The sequence below is a fragment of the Oncorhynchus nerka genome, linkage group LG15 (assembly GCF_034236695.1).
Source record: "Oncorhynchus nerka isolate Pitt River linkage group LG15, Oner_Uvic_2.0, whole genome shotgun sequence".
NCBI lineage: Eukaryota > Metazoa > Chordata > Actinopteri > Salmoniformes > Salmonidae > Oncorhynchus > Oncorhynchus nerka.
The window spans coordinates 15,051,731-15,071,283 of NC_088410.1; the positions used below are offsets into that span (position 1 = coordinate 15,051,731).

The window sequence follows — 19,553 nt, forward strand, 5'->3', positions numbered from 1 at the left end:
CACTCACTCACTCACTCACTCACTCACTCACTCACTCACTCACTCACTCACTCACTCACTCACTCACTCACTCTTTGCAGTCTTACAACTATGTACTTCCCTGTTTCTGCATCTCTTTGCCCCTTCCTCTCTCTCTCTCTCTCTCTCTCTCTCTCTCTCTACTAGTTCAAACCCTCCCACCAGATGTTATTTCTGACAGCTCCTCCCTCTTCCTCCTAAACCAATCACATCTATATTCCTACATCACACAGCAGAGAGAGAGAGAGAGAGGGTGTGTGTGAGAGAGAGAGAGAGGGTGTGTGAGAGAGAGAGAGAGAGGGGGGGGGGGGGGTTGTGAGAGAGAGAGAGAGAGATCAGTGAGAAAAAGAGAGGGAGAGAGGCCTCTCATGACACAGAAACACAGTCAAACACACTGGAGAGAAACATTGGTTATTCTACCACTGGAGGGTGACCTCCCTCCACCTCTCTCTCTCTCTCCATCTATCCCTCCCTCCATTTATCCCTCCATCTCAGCTCTGTGTCTAATGACAGTGGTACATGCTGATGAGACAGGTACTGAGTTTACTGACAGCACCAGTGGAGGCTGGTGAGGGGAGGACTACTTATAGTAATGTCTAGAATGGAACGTATCAAACACATAGAAATATATTGGTGCTTTATTGATATATACACAGTCTCATTTCCCATCAAGTGGAGTAAAAAACACTGAATAATCAAAGGTTCCTAAAAGCTACAAACTGTCTCTGTTCAAGTCAGTGTTACATTCACAGTAGAAACAATGAATGAATGAATGAATGAACAAAATAATGCATATATGAACAATTTAAAATAATAATTATTTGTAAAAATGAATAAAAATATGAATGAATTAACAAACAAATAATAAATGAATGATTTTAAAATCAAATTGTATTTAGCCCTTCGTACATCAGCTGATATCTCAGAGTGCTGTACAGAAACACAGCCTAAAACCCCAAACAGCAATGCAGGTGTAGAAGCACGATGTAAAACACCAATGAATGAAAACATGAATTAATGCTGTTCCATACAGATCAGTGACAGTAGTAGACTATGTAGCAGAGTGTTTAATGGTGCAGTACATTATGAGGTGTCTACAGTAGTAGACTATGTAGCAGAGTGTTTAATGGTGCAGTACATTATGAGGTGTCTACAGTAGTAGACTATGTAGCAGAGTGTTTAATGGTGCAGTACATTATCAGGTGTCTACAGCAGTAGACTGTGTATCAGAGTGTTTAATGGTGCAGTACATTATGAGGTGTCTACAGTAGTAGACTGTGTAGCAGAGTGTTTAATGGTGCAGTACATTATGAGGTGTCTACAGTAGTAGACTATGTAGCAGAGTGTTTAATGGTGCAGTACATTATGAGGTGTCTACAGTAGTAGACTATGTAGCAGAGTGTTTAATGGTGCAGTACATTATGAGGTGTCTACAGTAGTAGACTGTGTAGCAGAGTGTTTAATGGTGCAGTACATTATGAGGTGTCTACAATAGTAGACTATGTAGCAGAGTGTTTAATGGTGCAGTACATTATGAGGTGTCTACAGTAGTAGACTATGTAGCAGAGTGTTTAATGGTGCAGTACATTATGAGGTGTCTACAGTAGTAGACTATGTAGCAGAGTGTTTAATGGTGCAGTACATTATGAGGTGCCTACAGTAGTAGACTATGTAGCAGAGTGTTTAATGGTGCAGTACATTATGAGGTGCTAACAGTAGTAGACTATGTAGCAGAGTGTTTAATGGTGCAGTACATTATGAGGTGTCTACAGTAGTAGACTATGTAGCAGAGTGTTTAATGGTGCAGTACATTATGAGGTGTCTACAGTAGTAGACTATGTAGCAGAGTGTTTAATGGTGAGGTACATTATGAGGTGTCTACAGCTGTTGGGTCAGTGTCTAGGTGGTTACTAGCATCAGAGTCTTTACTGAAGCATAGTGAAGACAGGCTGGGTCTCTGGTGAAGTTGACAGTAGCATAATGGAGACAGGCTGGATCTCTGGGGAAGTTGACAGTAGCACAGTGGAGTCAGGCTGGAACTATTGGGAAGTTGACAGTATCATCGTGGAGTCAGGCTGGATCTCTGGGGAAGTTGACAGTAGCACAGTGGAGTCAGGCTGGGTCTCTGGTGAAGTTGACAGTATCATAGTGGAGTCAGGCTGGATCTCTGGGGAAGTTGACAGTATCATAGTGGAGTCAGGCTGGATCTCTGGGGAAGTTGACAGTATCATAGTGGAGTCAGGCTGGATCTCTGGGGAAGTTGACAGTAGCACAGTGGAGTCAGGCTGGAACTATTGGGAAGTTGACAGTATCATCGTGGAGTCAGGCTGGATCTCTGGGGAAGTTGACAGTAGCACAGTGGAGTCAGGCTGGGTCTCTGGTGAAGTTGACAGTATCATAGTGGAGTCAGGCTGGATCTCTGGGGAAGTTGACAGTATCATAGTGGAGTCAGGCTGGATCTCTGGGGAAGTTGACAGTATCATAGTGGAGTCAGGCTGGATCTCTGGGGAAGTTGACAGTAGCACAGTGGAGTCAGGCTGGGTCTCTGGTGAAGTTGACAGTAACATAGTGGAGTCAGGCTGGGTCTCTGGTGAAGTTGACAGTAGCATAGTGGAGTCAGGCTGGGTCTCTGGTGAAGTTGACAGTAACATAGTGGAGACAGGCTGGATCTCTGGTGAAGTTGACAGTAGCATAGTGGAGACAGGCTGGATCTCTGGGGAAGTTGACAGTAGCATAGTGGAGTCAGGCTGGGTCTCTGGTGAAGTTGACAGTAGCATAGTGGAGACAGGCTGGGTCTCTGGTGAAGTTGACAGTAGTATAGTGGAGTCAGGCTGGATCTCTGGGGAAGTTGACAGTAGTATAGTGGAGTCAGGCTGGATCTCTGGGGAAGTTGACAGTAGTATAGTGGAGTCAGGCTGGATCTCTGGGGAAGTTGACAGTAGCACAGTGGAGTCAGGCTGGATCTCTGGGGAAGTTGACAGTATCATAGTGAAGTCAGGCTGGATCTCTGGGGAAGTTGACAGTAGTATAGTGGAGACAGGCTGGATCTCTGGGGAAGTTGACAGTAGTATAGTGGAGTCAGGCTGGATCTCTGGGGAAGTTGACAGTAGTATAGTGGAGTCAGGCTGGATCTCTGGGGAAGTTGACAGTAGCACAGTGGAGTCAGGCTGGATCTCTGGGGAAGTTGACAGTAGCACAGTGGAGTCAGGATGGATCTCTGGGGAAGTTGACAGTAGCACAGTGGAGTCAGGCTGGATCTCTGGGGAAGTTGACAGTAGCGTAGGTCACATTGTCTGAAACCTCTGTGGACGGACCAAAGTTGAAGTGGATGTCATCTCGACGAGGATTGGTTGCGTTGGTATAGATGGTGGTGATGTCACAGGCTGTATCTGGGTTCTGATTGGTTGTAGTGGCGTAGATGGGGTTAGTGATGGTTCCTGTGTCTGGATCTAGGTTGGTTGTCATGGAGTCAGGCACCAACAGGCTGGCAGAGTGTTTGGATGCTGAAGAGGATCACAAACATGTTATTTAGAAAAATCTATATTTATGTTTTACATATTTGTTAATTTTTTAAATAATGTTTGCGTGTGATAACTAGTGTACCTGTTGGTCTCCTGTCTCTGTCTCTCCTCTGTCTGAAGAACATGAACAGCAGCAGACCCAGCAGTAGTAGAACAACACCCAGAACAACACCAGAGAACATCACAACACCTAGAATACCCAGAACAACACCAGAGAACATCACATCACCTAGAACACCCAGACCAACACCAGAGAACATCACATCACCTAGAACACCCAGACCAACACCAGAGAACATCACATCACCTAGAACACCCAGACCAACACCAGAGAACATCACATCACCTAGAACACCCAGAGCAACACCAGAGAACATCACATCACCTAGAACACCCAGAACAACACCAGAGAACATCACAACACCTAGAATACCCAGAACAACACCAGAGAACATCACATCACCTAGAACACCCAGAACAACACCAGAGAATATCACAACACCTAGAATACCCAGAACAACACCAGAGAACATCACATCACCTAGAGCACCCAGACCAACACCAGAGAACATCACATCACCTAGAACACCCAGACCAACACCAGAGAACATCACATCACCTAGAGCACCCAGACCAACACCAGAGAACATCACATCACCTAGAGCACCCAGACCAACACCAGAGAACATCACATCACCTAGAACACCCAGAGACTACACCAGAGAACATCACATCACCTAGAACACCCAGAGACAACACCAGAGAACATCACATCATCTAGAACACCCAGAGCAACACCAGAGAACATCACATCACCTAGAACACCCAGAGCAACACCAGAGAACATCACATCACCTAGAACACCCAGAGACAACACCAGAGAACATCACATCACCTAGAACACCCAGAGCAACACCAGAGAACATCACATCACCTAGAACACCCAGAGACAACACCAGAGAACATCACATCACCTAGAACACCCAGAGACAGTACTCAGGCATAATGTAACAGTGATGCTACATTTAGCTCGTCTCTACTGTACTGTACCTCTGGGTTTCTACCATCTCAGAGGGAGGGAGGAGGGAGGACAACATTAGACAGAGAAACAGGTGGTGTTGATGAGAGCAGAACATAGAGAGGAAATGTCAATGAGATATCAATAGTCACAGTCAGATTATTCAATCTAATATGAAGTCTCAGGCAAAGTCAATGTGTTGTTAATGTGGTTCAATGTTATTCACTGTCTGGAGGTGGAAGATGTAATGACTAGTTTCCACCACAAGGTGGTGTATCTTTAGATTCATATTTGTAGTTTATGAGGACAGGATGCTTGGTAGTTGTAGTTTATCTCTCAGGGTCATGTGGTGCCGAGGGTTCATTATGTTACCTTGTGTTCTAGTCATGTCTGTGGTGATGCTGTTGTTACCTTGTGTTCTAGTCATGTCTGTGGTGGTGATGCTGTTGTTACCTTGTGTTCTAGTCATGTCTGTGGTGGTGATGCTGTTGTTACCTTGTGTTCCAGTCATGTCTGTGGTGGTGATGCTGTTGTTACCTTGTGTTCTAGTCATGTCTGTGGTGATGCTGTTGTTACCTTGTGTTCTAGTCATGTCTGTGGTGGTGATGCTGTTGTTACCTTGTGTTCTAGTCATGTCTGTGGTGGTGATGCTGTTGTTACCTTGTGTTCCAGTCATGTCTGTGGTGATGCTGTTGTTACCTTGTGTTCTAGTCATGTCTGTGGTGGTGATGCTGTTGTTACCTTGTGTTCTAGCCATGTCTGTGGGAGATGTTGCACCTACTGTTCCATTGGTCCTTTCTATTGGAATATAATGCGTCAAATAAGTCAGGTGAAAACAATTAGAGAGAGAGAGAGAGAGAGACAGAGAGAGAGAGACAGAGAGAGAGAGAGAGAGAGAGAGAGAGAGAGAGAGAGAGAGAGAGAGAGAGAGAGAGAGAGAGAGAGAGAGAGAGAGAGAGAATGCGCCTGCGTACTTGTTTACGTGTGTGGTTTTGGGTGTGTGTTACTGAGACTGAAAGTAGTACCCACTCTGTGTGTTTCAGAGGAAGTGGTGTGAACCTACAATGGCTGTAACTACTAGTCTTTCAATACAGCACCTCTCTGAGTACAGTTACCATACTAAAGATAACGACTATAACTACTAGTCTCTCAATACAGAACCTCTCTGAGTACAGTTACCATACTAAAGATAACGACTATAACTACTAGTCTCTCAATACAGAACCTCTCTGAGTACAGATACAATACTAAAGATAATGACTATAACTACTAGTCTCTCAATACAGAACCTCTCTGAGTAGTTCAACACTAAAGATAATGACTATAACTACTAGTCTCTCAATACAGAACCTCCCTGAGTAGTTCTATACTAAAGTCGCTCTGGATAAGAGCGTCTGCTAAATGACTTAAATGTAAATGTAAATGTAAAGATAATGACTATAACTACTAGTCTCTCAATACAGAACCTCTGTGAGTAGTTACCATACTAAAGATAATGACTATAACTACTAGTCTCTCAATACAGAACCTCCCTGAGTAGTTACAATACTAAAGATAATGACTATAACTACTAGTCTCTCAATACAGAACCTCCCTGAGTAGTTACCATACTAAAGATAATGACTATAACTACTAGTCTCTCAGTACAGAACCTCTCTGAGTACAGTTACAATGCTAAAGATAATGACTATAACTACTAGTCTCTCAATACAGAACCTCTCTGAGTACAGATACAAGACTAAAGATAATGACTGAACAGGTTATAGGGACTAAATGACAAGGGTTAATATTAGTGACTGGGGGAGAGGTAGGTGTGGAGATGAGATGTGATGGGGGAGAGGAGAGGAGGAGGCGTGAGAGGGAGATGTGAGGGGGGGGAGAGGGCGGTGTGGAGATGAGATGTGATAGGGGGAGAGGAGAGGAGGAGGCGTGAGAGGGAGATGTGAGGGGGAGAGGGCGGTGTGGAGATGAGATGTGATAGGGGAGAGGAGAGGAGGAGGCGTGAGAGGGAGATGTGAGGGGGAGAGGGCGGTGTGGAGATGAGATGTGATGGGGGAGAGGAGAGGAGGAGGCATGAGAGGGAGACGTGAGGGGGAGAGGGCGGTGTGGAGATGAGATGTGATGGGGGAGAGGAGAGGAGGAGGCATGAGAGGGAGATGTGAGGGGGAGAGGGCGGTGTGGAGATGAGATGTGATAGGGGGAGAGGAGAGGAGGAGGCGTGAGAGGGAGATGTGAGGGGGGGAGGGCGGAGATGAGATGTGATAGGGGGAGAGGAGAGGAGGAGGCGTGAGAGGGAGATGTGAGGGGGAGAGGGCGGTGTGGAGATGAGATGTGATGGGGGAGAGGAGAGGAGGAGGCATGAGAGGGAGATGTGAGGGGGGAGAGGGCGGTGTGGAGATGAGATGTGATAGGGGAGAGGAGAGGAGGAGGCGTGAGAGGGAGATGTGAGGGGGGAGAGGGCGGAGATGAGATGTGATAGGGGGAGAGGAGAGGAGGAGGCGTGAGAGGGAGATGTGAGGGGGAGAGGGCGGTGTGGAGATGAGATGTGATGGGGGAGAGGAGAGGAGGAGGCATGAGAGGGAGACGTGAGGGGGAGAGGGCGGTGTGGAGATGAGATGTGATGGGGGAGAGGAGAGGAGGAGGCATGAGAGGGAGATGTGAGGGGGAGAGGGCGGTGTGGAGATGAGATGTGATAGGGGGAGAGGAGAGGAGGAGGCGTGAGAGGGAGATGTGAGGGGGGGAGGGCGGAGATGAGATGTGATAGGGGGAGAGGAGAGGAGGAGGCGGAGAGGGAGATGTGAGGGGGAGAGGGCGGTGTGGAGATGAGATGTGATGGGGGAGAGGAGAGGAGGAGGCATGAGAGGGAGATGTGAGGGGGAGAGGGCGGTGTGGAGATGAGATGTGATAGGGGGAGAGGAGAGGAGGAGGCGTGAGAGGGAGATGTGAGGGGGAGAGGGCGGTGTGGAGATGAGATGTGATAGGGGGGAGAGGAGAGGAGGAGGCGTGAGAGGGAGATGTGAGGGGGAGAGGGCGGTGTGGAGATGAGATGTGATAGGGGGAGAGGAGAGGAGGAGGCATGAGAGGGAGATGTGAGGGGGAGAGGTAGGTGTGGAGATGAGATGTGATAGGGGGAGAGGAGAGGAGGAGGCATGAGAGGGAGATGAGGGGGGGAGAGGTAGGTGTGGAGATGAGATGTGATAGGGGGAGAGGAGAGGAGGAGGCATGAGAGGGAGATGTGAGGGGGAGAGGGCGGTGTGGAGATGAGATGTGATAGGGGAGAGGAGAGGAGGAGGCGTGAGAGGGAGATGTGAAGGGGGAGAGGGCGGTGTGGAGATGAGATGTGATAGGGGGAGAGGAGAGGAGGAGGCATGAGAGGGAGATGTGGGGGGGAGAGGGCGGTGTGGAGATGAGATGTGATGGGGGAGAGGAGAGGAGGAGGCATGAGAGGGAGATGTGAGGGGGGGAGGTAGGTGTGGAGATGAGATGTGATAGGGGGAGAGGAGAGGAGGAGGCGTGAGAGGGAGATGTGAGGGGGGGGGGAGAAGAGGCGACGTGAGAAGGAGAGGAGGAGATGTGAGGTGGGAGAACAAAAGGAAGACAGAAAGAGAGAGAGACGACAGAGGAGGGATAAAGATACATGGAGAGAGAGAGAGATGTAGGCCTACAGATAAGCGTGTAGGCTTTAGAGAGCAGTTCTACTGAGGGCAATATACCTGCTTTGGAGTTTGAGGAGTCATTTGCCATGGTGATGTGTGTTGATGGGTGTGTCGTGGAGAGGAGAGGTCTGGAGGTGATGGAGCCAGGGTTGGGAGGAACAGGAGCTGTAGAGAGAGATAGAGAGTCATGGAGAGAGAGAGAGAGTGAGAAAAAGAGAGAGAGAACGAAATAAAAAGAGGAAGAGAAAGATAGAGAGAGAGCGTGAGGGAGATAGATAGAGAGAGAGCGTGAGGGAGAGAGATAGAGAGAGTGAGTGAGGGAGAAAGATGGAGAGCGAGAGTGAGGGAGAAAGATAGAGAGAGAGAGTGAGTGAGAAAGATAGAGAGAGAGAGTGAGTGAGAAAGATAGAGAGAGAGAGCGTGAGGGAGAGATAGAGAGAGTGAGTGAGGGAGAAAGATAGAGAGAGAGAGTGAGGGAGAAAGATAGAGAGAGTGAGTGAGTGAGTGAGAAAGATAGAGAGAGTGAGTGAGGGAGAAAGATAGAGAGAGTGAGTGAGGGAGAAAGATAGAGAGAGGGAGAGCGATATAATGCATCAACACTAATATATAATGTGTTAAATGTAATCAGACATAAACACACTGATAGAACATCTTCGACACCAACCTCTGTCCACAGTGATCCTGACTTCAGTCTTGTGATACCACCACCATGTGTTTATTCCACACCAGTAGGTCCCTGAATCCTCTAGGACCAGGTTAGTGATGGTCACAGTGAAGACTCTTCTCTCTGTGTCGTCATACAGAGAGAATCTCCCTTTATGAGTCACCGCTGGGTGCTGATGGGTTTGGGTTTTGATCACATCAACCCGGTAGGCCCAGATCCCTTTAGAGAGGTACTTCTGGTGTGTCATAAACCCCCGGTCATAATGACACTGAATGGTGTCATTTCCTCCTTCTGTCCCTCTCTTTGTGATCACTGCTGACGTCACACAGCTCACAGCTATGAAACAACCAAAGAAACACATTCACATCATCTCTACAATAACAGTTGCCATAGTCACCATGTTTCACAGACAGTCAGATAAGGGAGATAGTTGAGTGACAGGTAGAGAATGTTAAATAATCTGGGACTGAGTGGTACAGTACATTTATGTGTTCAGGACTACAGCAAAACAGTGTTGAAGGATAAAGTACAGTATTGATCACTGTAGCGTACAATCATACATGCCAAGAATTATGTGATGTGTTGATTGAGTAAGTTCAATATGGGGTGTGTATTAATGTAATATATTCTAATAGTACTCACCACAGAGGAGGCTGATGTTGACAGACATCAGATTCCTCATTCTTATCTCTGGCTTCCCTCCTATGTTGTACAAATTATACTGTTCTCCACTCACTCAGACTCTCTCCCAGTCCCTCCTCGTAGCTATGAACACAACTCTAACCATGTTTAAGAGTTCTGGTAGCTGTTTAGTCCAGTCTCTCTCTCCCTCCCTCCCTCCCTCCCTCCCTCCCTCCCTCCCTCCCTCCCCCTCCCTCCCTCCCTCGATTGTAATCGTCAGTTCCTCTTTCTCTACTGTATGTTGATATCTGGGGTTTTCTTTCATGTCAGTGTTTTTTTTAGACAAACATTCTCACACACACTTATATTTGGGTGTTTGTTTGAATAAATATACATGAATATGGACACTTGGTTGAGTTTATCTTAAATTATACAATCCTTGATGCTGATTGGTTAAAACCTCATTCCAGCCGGTGTCTATTTCACAAGTTACCACCAGCTAAAGCTCTGATGTTGAAATGCCTATTTACTCTCTTCCATCTCACTGCACAATTCACTATCTCATCAGCCCAGCCAGGCAATTTATAAACTTGACCTCCACTGTAAAAAGCATCTAGACATTATTTCACATTTGTTTTAGACTAACATTTAGTTTTCAACAGCAGAGATGTGTATAAACCTGCTGTCTGTCTCTCTGACATTTGCAACATTGTTTCAATATTGAAATTCGATCTCCAGCTGTAACGATCTGGGTGTAGTGGGTGCGAAGTCAGGCGCAGGAAGCAGAGAGTTCAGGGTAGTGCTATTTAATGCACAAACGGCGAACATAAGCCACCCCACGAAAACACAGGGCGCACCCAAAAACAAATGCCCCAAACACGGGGACTAAAACAGTCCAGCAAAAAACCCACAAACAGGAAAACACGTTAACCTCTAACGTGCACAAATGTCACACAAACGATCCTGCACAAAGAGCAGGTGGGCCGGCTGGCTAATAAAGCCCAACTAATCACCAAATAAACAACAGGTGTAACCAATAAACAGACAAGGAGGGTGAGGAAAGAATCAGTGGCAGCTAGTAGGCCTGGTGACGACGACCGCCGAGCGCCACCCGATTGGGAAGGGGAGCCACCTTCAGTGGCAGCTAGTAGGCCGGTGACGACGACCGACGAGCGCCACCCGATCAGGAAGGGTAGCTACCTTCAGTGGCAGCTAGTAGGCCGGTGACGACGACCGCCGAGCGCCACCCGATCAGGAAGGGTAGCTACCTTCAGTGGCAGCTAGTAGGCCGGTGACGACGACCGCCGAGCGCCACCCGATCAGGAAGGGTAGCTACCTTCAGTGGCAGCTAGTAGGCCGGTGACGACGACCGCCGAGCGCCACCCGAACAGGAAGGGGAGCCACCTTCAGTGGCAGCTAGTAGGCCGGTGACGACGACCGCCGAGCGCCACCCGAACAGGAAGGGGAGCCACCTTCAGTGGCAGCTAGTAGGCCGGTGACGACGACCGCCGAGCGCCACCCGAACAGGAAGGGGAGCCACCTTCAGTGGCAGCTAGTAGGCCGGTGACGACGACCGCCGAGCGCCACCCGATCGGGAAGGGGAGCCACCTTCAGTGGCAGCTAGTAGGCCGGTGACGACGACCGCCGAGCGCCACCCGATCGGGAAGGGGAGCCACCTTCAGTGGCAGCTAGTAGGCCGGTGACGACGACCGCCGAGCGCCACCCGATCGGGAAGGGGAGCCACCTTCAGTGGCAGCTAGTAGGCCGGTGACGACGACCGCCGAGCGCCACCCGAACAGGAAGGGGAGCCACCTTCAGTGGCAGCTAGTAGGCCGGTGACGACGACCGCCGAGCGCCACCCGATCGGGAAGGGGAGCCACCTTCAGTGGCAGCTAGTAGGCCGGTGACGACGACCGCCGAGCGCCACCCGAACAGGAAGGGGAGCCACCTTCAGTGGCAGCTAGTAGGCCGGTGACGACGACCGCCGAGCGCCACCCGAACAGGAAGGGGAGCCACCTTCGGTAGGCGTCGTGACACCAGCTGTCACATCATAATGAACGTGTAGCAGTTGGGAGTCGGGACAAGACAGGCAGGCGGGCATCTGTTCTCAGACGGTCAAAATCATGAATCTGCATCATGTTCATGGATATTTACAAATAAATGTCAATAGAAAACTGGTCAAAAGAAATACAGATCGTTTGCAGTCTTTCCAGCTTCAGTTTGAAGTGATTGTGATATCTGTGTTGTTGGCCCCTCTGAACAACAGTGTCCTGATGAGAGAGCACATGTTCTATGCCAGGAGAAATCCTGCCTCATTAGATCATTGTTATGGATGTATCCAAATAAATGTCTATAGAAAACAGCTTAAACAAATGCAGCTACTCTGCTGCTATTCTGGCTGCACTGTTCGACGTGACTGTAGTTGGCTAGCTACCAAGTTGGCTAGCTACCAAGCAACCATAGTTGGCTAGCTACCAAGCAACCATAGTCGGCTAGCTACCAAGCAACCATAGTTGGCTAACCACCAAGCAACCATAGTTGGCTAACTACCAAGCAACCATAGTTGGCTAACTACTAAGCAACCATAGTTGGCTAACTACCAAGCAAGTAATCAGAACACTACCAGCCAGTATGGCAATAGAACATTTAGAACCAATGACTGGGTCACGTCCATAGATACAGAACAAGAACCCTGAACGACTGGGTCTCGTCCATAGATACAGAACAAAAAGACTGAACGACTGGGTCTTGTCCATAGATACAGAACAAGAACACTGAACGACTGGGTCGCGTCCATAGATACAGAACATAAAGACTGAAAGACTGGGTCACGTCCATAGATACAGAACAAGAACCCTGAACGACTGGGTCTTGTCCATAGATACAGAACAAGAACACTGAACGACTGGGTCACGTCCATAGATACAGAACATAAAGACTGAACAACTGGGTCACGTCCATAGATACAGAACATAAATACTGAACGACTGGGTCACGTCCATAGATACAGAACATAAAGACTGAACGACTATCCTCAGACCAAACAACACCCATGGCAGTATATCCTCAGACCAAATAACACCCATGGCAGTATATCCTCAGACCAAACAACACCCATGGCAGTATATCCTCAGACCAAATAACACCCATGGCAGTATATCCTCAGACCAAATAACACCCATGGCAGTATATCCTCAGACCAAATTACACCCATGGCAGTATATCCTCAGCCCTAACAACACCCATGGCAGTATATCCTCAGACCTAACAACACCCATGGCAGTATATCCTCAGACCAAACAACACCCATGGCAGTATTTCCGCAGACCAAACAACACCCATGGCAGTATATCCTCAGACCAAATAACACACATGGCAGTTTATCCTCAGACCAAACAACACCCATGGCAGTATATCCTCAGACCAAACAACACCCATGGCAGTATATCCTCAGACCAAACAACACCCATGGCAGTATATCCTCATACCAAACATCACCCATGGCAGTATATCCTCAGACCTAACAACACCCATGACAGTATATCCTCAGACCAAACAACACCCATGACAGTATATCCTCAGACCAAACAACACCCATGACAGTATATCCTCAGACCAAACAACACCCATGGCAGTATATCCTCAGACCTAACAACACCCATGGCAGTATATCCTCAGACCAAACAACACCCATGGCAGTATATCCTCAGACCAAACAACACCAATGGCAGTATATCCTCAGCCCTAACAACACCCATGGCAGTATATCCTCAGACCTAACAACACCCATGGCAGTATATCCTCAGACCAAACAACACCCATGGCAGTATATCCTCAGACCAAACAACACCCATGGCAGTATTTCCGCAGACCAAACAACACCCATGGCAGTATATCCTCAGACCAAATAACACACATGGCAGTTTATCCTCAGACCAAACAACACCCATGGCAGTATATCCTCAGACCTAACAACACACATGGCAGTATATCCTCATACCAAACATCACCCATGGCAGTATATCCTCAGACCTAACAACACCCATGACAGTATATCCTCAGACCAAACAACACCCATGGCAGTATATCCTCAGACCAAACAACACCCATGGCAGTATATCCTCAGACCTAACAACACCCATGACAGTATATCCTCAGACCAAACAACACCCATGACAGTATATCCTCAGACCAAACAACACCCAGGGCAGTATATCCTCAGACCTAACAACACCCATGGCAGTATATCCTCAGACCAAACAAAACCCATGACAGTATATCCTCAGACCAAACAACACCCATGACTGTATATCCTCAGACCAAACAACACCCATGGCAGTATATCCTCAGACCAAACAACACCAATGGCAGTATATCCTCAGACCAAACAACACCCATGGCAGTATATCCTCAGACCTAACAACACCCATGACAGTATATCCTCAGACCTAACAACACCCATGGCAGTATATCCTCAGACCAAACAACACCCATGGCAGTATATCCTCAGACCTAACAACACCCATGGCAGTATATCCTCAGACCAAACAACACCCATGACAGTATATCCTCAGACCAAAAAACACCCATGGCAGTATATCCTCAGACCAAACAACACCCATGGCAGTATATCCTCAGACCAAACAACACCCATGGCAGTATATCCTCAGACCAAACAACACCCATGGCAGTATATCCTCAGACCTAACAACACCCATGGCAGTATATCCTCAGACCAAACAACACCCATGGCAGTATATCCTCAGACCAAACAACACCCATGGCAGTATATCCTCAGACCAAACAACACCCATGGCAGTATCAGCCCTAACAACACCCTGGCAGTATATCCTCAGACCTAACAACACCCATGGCAGTATATCCTCAGACCAAACAACACCCATGGCAGTATATCCTCAGACCAAACAACACCCATGGCAGTATATCCTCAGACCAAACAACACCCATGGCAGTATATCCTCAGACCAAACAACACCCATGGCAGTATATCCTCAGCCCTAACAACACCCATGGCAGTATATCCTCAGACCTAACAACACCCATGGCAGTATATCCTCAGACCAAACAACACCCATGGCAGTATATCCTCAGACCAAACAACACCCATGGCAGTATTTCCGCAGACCAAACAACACCCATGGCAGTATATCCTCAGACCAAATAACACACATGGCAGTTCATCCTCAGACCTAACAACACCCATGACAGTATATCCTCAGACCAAACAACACCCATGGCAGTATATCCTCAGACCAAACAACACCCATGGCAGTATATCCTCAGACCTAACAACACCCATGGCAGTATATCCTCAGACCAAACAACACCCATGACAGTATATCCTCAGACCAAACAACACCCAGGGCAGTATATCCTCAGACCTAACAACACCCATGGCAGTATATCCTCAGACCAAACAAAACCCATGACAGTATATCCTCAGACCAAACAACACCCATGACTGTATATCCTCAGACCAAACAACACCCATGGCAGTATATCCTCAGACCAAACAACACCGATGGCAGTATATCCTCAGACCAAACAACACCCATGGCAGTATATCCTCAGACCTAACAACACCCATGACAGTATATCCTCAGACCTAACAACACCCATGGCAGTATATCCTCAGACCAAACAACACCCATGGCAGTATATCCTCAGACCTAACAACACCCATGGCAGTATATCCTCAGACCAAACAACACCCATGACAGTATATCCTCAGACCAAAAAACCATGGCAGTATATCCTCAGACCAAACAACACCCATGGCAGTATAGTATATCCTCAGACCAAACAACACCCATGGCAGTATATCCTCAGACCAAACAACACCCATGGCAGTATATCCTCAGACCAAACAACACCCATGGCAGTATATCCTCAGACCTAACAACACCCATGGCAGTATATCCTCAGACCAAACAACACCCATGACAGTATATCCTCAGACCAAACAACACCCATGGCAGTATATCCTCAGACCAAACAACACCCATGGCAGTATATCCTCAGCCCTAACAACACCCATGGCAGTATATCCTCAGACCTAACAACACCCATGGCAGTATATCCTCAGACCAAACAACACCCATGGCAGTATATCCTCAGACCAAACAACACCCATCAGACCAAACAACACCCATGGCAGTATATCCTCAGACCAAATAACACACATGGCAGTTTATCCTCAGACCAAACAACACCCATGGCAGTATATCCTCAGACCAAACAACACCCATGGCAGTATATCCTCAGACAAAACAACACCCATGGCAGTATATCCTCAGACCTAACAACACACATGGCAGTATATCCTCATACCAAACATCACCCATGGCAGTATATCCTCAGACCTAACAACACCCATGACAGTATATCCTCAGACCAAACAACACCCATGGCAGTATATCCTCAGACCAAACAACACCCATGGCAGTATATCCTCAGACCTAACAACACCCATGGCAGTATATCCTCAGACCAAACAACACCCATGACAGTATATCCTCAGACCAAACAACACCCAGGGCAGTATATCCTCAGACCTAACAACACCCATGGCAGTATATCCTCAGACCAAACAAAACCCATGACAGTATATCCTCAGACCAAACAACACCCATGGCAGTATATCCTCAGACCAAACAACACCCATGGCAGTATATCCTCAGACCTAACAACACACATGGCAGTATATCCTCATACCAAACATCACCCATGGCAGTATATCCTCAGACCAAACAACACCCATGGCAGTATATCCTCAGACCTAACAACACCCATGGCAGTATATCCTCAGACCAAACAACACCCATGACAGTATATCCTCAGACCAAACAACACCCAGGGCAGTATATCCTCAGACCTAACAACACCCATGGCAGTATATCCTCAGACCAAACAAAACCCATGACAGTATATCCTCAGACCAAACAACACCCATGACTGTATATCCTCAGACCAAACAACACCCATGGCAGTATATCCTCAGACCAAACAACACCAATGGCAGTATATCCTCAGACCAAACAACACCCATGGCAGTATATCCTCAGACCTAACAACACCCATGACAGTATATCCTCAGACCTAACAACACCCATGGCAGTATATCCTCAGACCAAACAACACCCATGGCAGTATATCCTCAGACCAAAAAACACCCATGGCAGTATATCCTCAGACCAAACAACACCCATGGCAGTATATCCTCAGACCAAACAACACCCATGGCAGTATATCCTCAGACCAAACAACACCCATGGCAGTATATCCTCAGACCTAACAACACCCATGGCAGTATATCCTCAGACCAAACAACACCCATGGCAGTATATCCTCAGACCAAACAACACCCATGGCAGTATATCCTCAGACCAAACAACACCCATGGCAGTATATCCTCAGCCCTAACAACACCCATGGCAGTATATCCTCAGACCTAACAACACCCATGGCAGTATATCCTCAGACCAAACAACACCCATGGCAGTATATCCTCAGACCAAACAACACCCATGGCAGTATTTCCGCAGACCAAACAACACCCATGGCAGTATATCCTCAGACCAAACAACACCCATGGCAGTTTATCCTCAGACCAAACAACACCCATGGCAGTATATCCTCAGACCAAACAACACCCATGGCAGTATATCCTCAGACCAAACAACACCCATGGCAGTATATCCTCAGACCTAACAACACACATGGCAGTATATCCTCATACCAAACATCACCCATGGCAGTATATCCTCAGACCTAACAACACCCATGACAGTATATCCTCAGACCAAACAACACCCATGGCAGTATATCCTCAGACCAAACAACACCCATGGCAGTATATCCTCAGACCTAACAACACCCATGACAGTATATCCTCAGACCAAACAACACCCATGGCAGTATATCCTCAGACCAAACAACACCCATGGCAGTATATCCTCAGACCTAACAACACCCATGGCAGTATATCCTCAGACCAAACAACACCCATGACAGTATATCCTCAGACCAAACAACACCCAGGGCAGTATATCCTCAGACCTAACAACACCCATGGCAGTATATCCTCAGACCAAACAACACCCATGGCAGTATATCCTCAGACCAAACAACACCCATGGCAGTATTTCCGCAGACCAAACAACACCCATGGCAGTATATCCTCAGACCAAACAACACCCATGGCAGTATATCCTCAGACCAAACAACACCCATGACAGTATATCCTCAGACCAAACAACACCCATGGCAGTATATCCTCAGACCAAACAACACCCATGGCAGTATATCCTCAGACAACAAACAACACCCATGGCAGTATATCCTCAGACCAAACAACACCCATGGCAGTATATCCTCAGACCAAACAACACCCAACAGTATATCCTCAGACCAAACAACACCCATGGCAGTATACAGACCAAACAACACCCATGGCAGTATATCCTCAGACCAAACAACACCCATGGCAGTATATCCTCCAGACCAAACAACACCCATGGCAGTATATCCTCAGACCAAACAACACCCATGGCAGTATATCCTCAGACCAGAACAACACCCATGGCAGTATATCCTCAGACCAAACAACACCCATGGCAGTATATCCTCAGACCAAACAACACCCATGGCAGTATAACAACACCCATGGCAGTATATCCTCAGACCAAACAACACCCATGGCAGTATATCCTCAGACCAAACAACACCCATGGCAGTATATCCTCAGACCAAACAACACCCATGGCAGTATATCCTCAGACCAAACAACACCCATGGCAGTATATCCTCAGACCAAATCCTCAGACCAAACAACACCCATGGCAGTATATCCTCAGACCAAACAACACCCATGGCAGTATATCCTCAGACCTCAAACAAACACCCATGGCAGTATATCCTCAGACCAAACAACACCCATGGCAGTATATCCTCAGACCAAACAACACCCATGGCAGTATATCCTCAGACCAAACAACACCCATGGCAGTATATCCTCAGACCAAACAACACCCATGGCAGTATATCCTCAGACCAAACAACACCCATGGCAGTATATCCTCAGACCAAACAACACCCATGACAGTATATCCTCAGACCAAACAACACCCATGGCAGTATATCCTCAGACCAAACAACACCCATGGCAGTATATCCTCAGACCAAACAACACCCATGGCAGTATATCCTCAGACCAAACAACACCCATGGCAGTATATCCTCAGACCAAACAACACCCATGGCAGTATATCCTCAGACCAAACAACACCCATGGCAGTATATCCTCAGACCTAACAACACCCATGGCAGTATATCCTCAGACCAAACAACACCCATGGCAGTATATCCTCAGACCAAACAACACCCATGGCAGTATATCCTCAGACCAAACAACACCCATGGCAGTATATCCTCAGTATATCCTCAGACCAAACAACACCCATGGCAGTATATCCTCAGACCAAACAACACCCATGGCAGTATATCCTCAGACCAAACAACACCCATGGCAGTATATCCTCAGACCTAACAACACCCATGGCAGTATATCCAAACAACAGTATATCCTCAAACAACACCCATGGCAGTATATCCTCAGACCAAACAACACCCATGGCAGTATATCCTCAGACCAAACAACACCCATGGCAGTATATCCTCAGACCAAACAACACCCATGGTATATCCTCAGACCAAACAACACCCATGGCAGTATATCCTCAGACCAAACAACACCCATGGCAGTATATCCTCAGACCAAACAACACCCATGGCAGTATATCCTCAGACCAGAAACAACACCCATGACAGTATATCCTCAGACCAAACAACACCCATGGCAGTATATCCTCAGACCAAACAACACCCATGGCAGTATATCCTCAGACCAAACAACACCCATGGCAGACCAAATATCCTCAGACCAAACAACACCCATGGCAGTATATCCCAAACAGACCAAACAACACCCATGGCAGTATATCCTCAGACCAAACAACACCCATGGCAGTATATCC

General features: G+C 47.5%; 1 protein-coding gene across 5 annotated transcripts; it reads right to left on the reverse strand.

Moving 5' to 3' along the window:
* Positions 1-640: 640 nt before the first annotated feature.
* On the reverse strand, positions 641-9,701 carry LOC135560051 (CMRF35-like molecule 5). Of its 5 annotated transcripts, none has more exons than XM_065001077.1 (6): positions 9,520-9,693; positions 8,878-9,213; positions 8,271-8,378; positions 5,299-5,355; positions 3,622-3,963; positions 641-3,521 (listed from the first exon to the last, which is right to left on the reverse strand). In XM_065001077.1, exons 1-6 carry the CDS (start codon positions 9,557-9,559, stop codon positions 3,265-3,267), a joined length of 1,140 nt encoding a protein of 379 aa, XP_064857149.1. In that variant the 5' UTR covers positions 9,560-9,693; the 3' UTR covers positions 641-3,264. The 5 variants fall into 5 exon arrangements, 4 of the variants coding, with proteins under 4 accessions (XP_064857149.1, XP_064857151.1, XP_064857152.1 ...); XM_065001079.1 differs by having other exon boundaries at positions 3,622-3,729; positions 9,520-9,692; XM_065001080.1 differs by lacking the exon at positions 5,299-5,355 and having other exon boundaries at positions 3,622-3,729; positions 9,520-9,692.
* Positions 9,702-19,553: the final 9,852 nt, after the last annotated feature.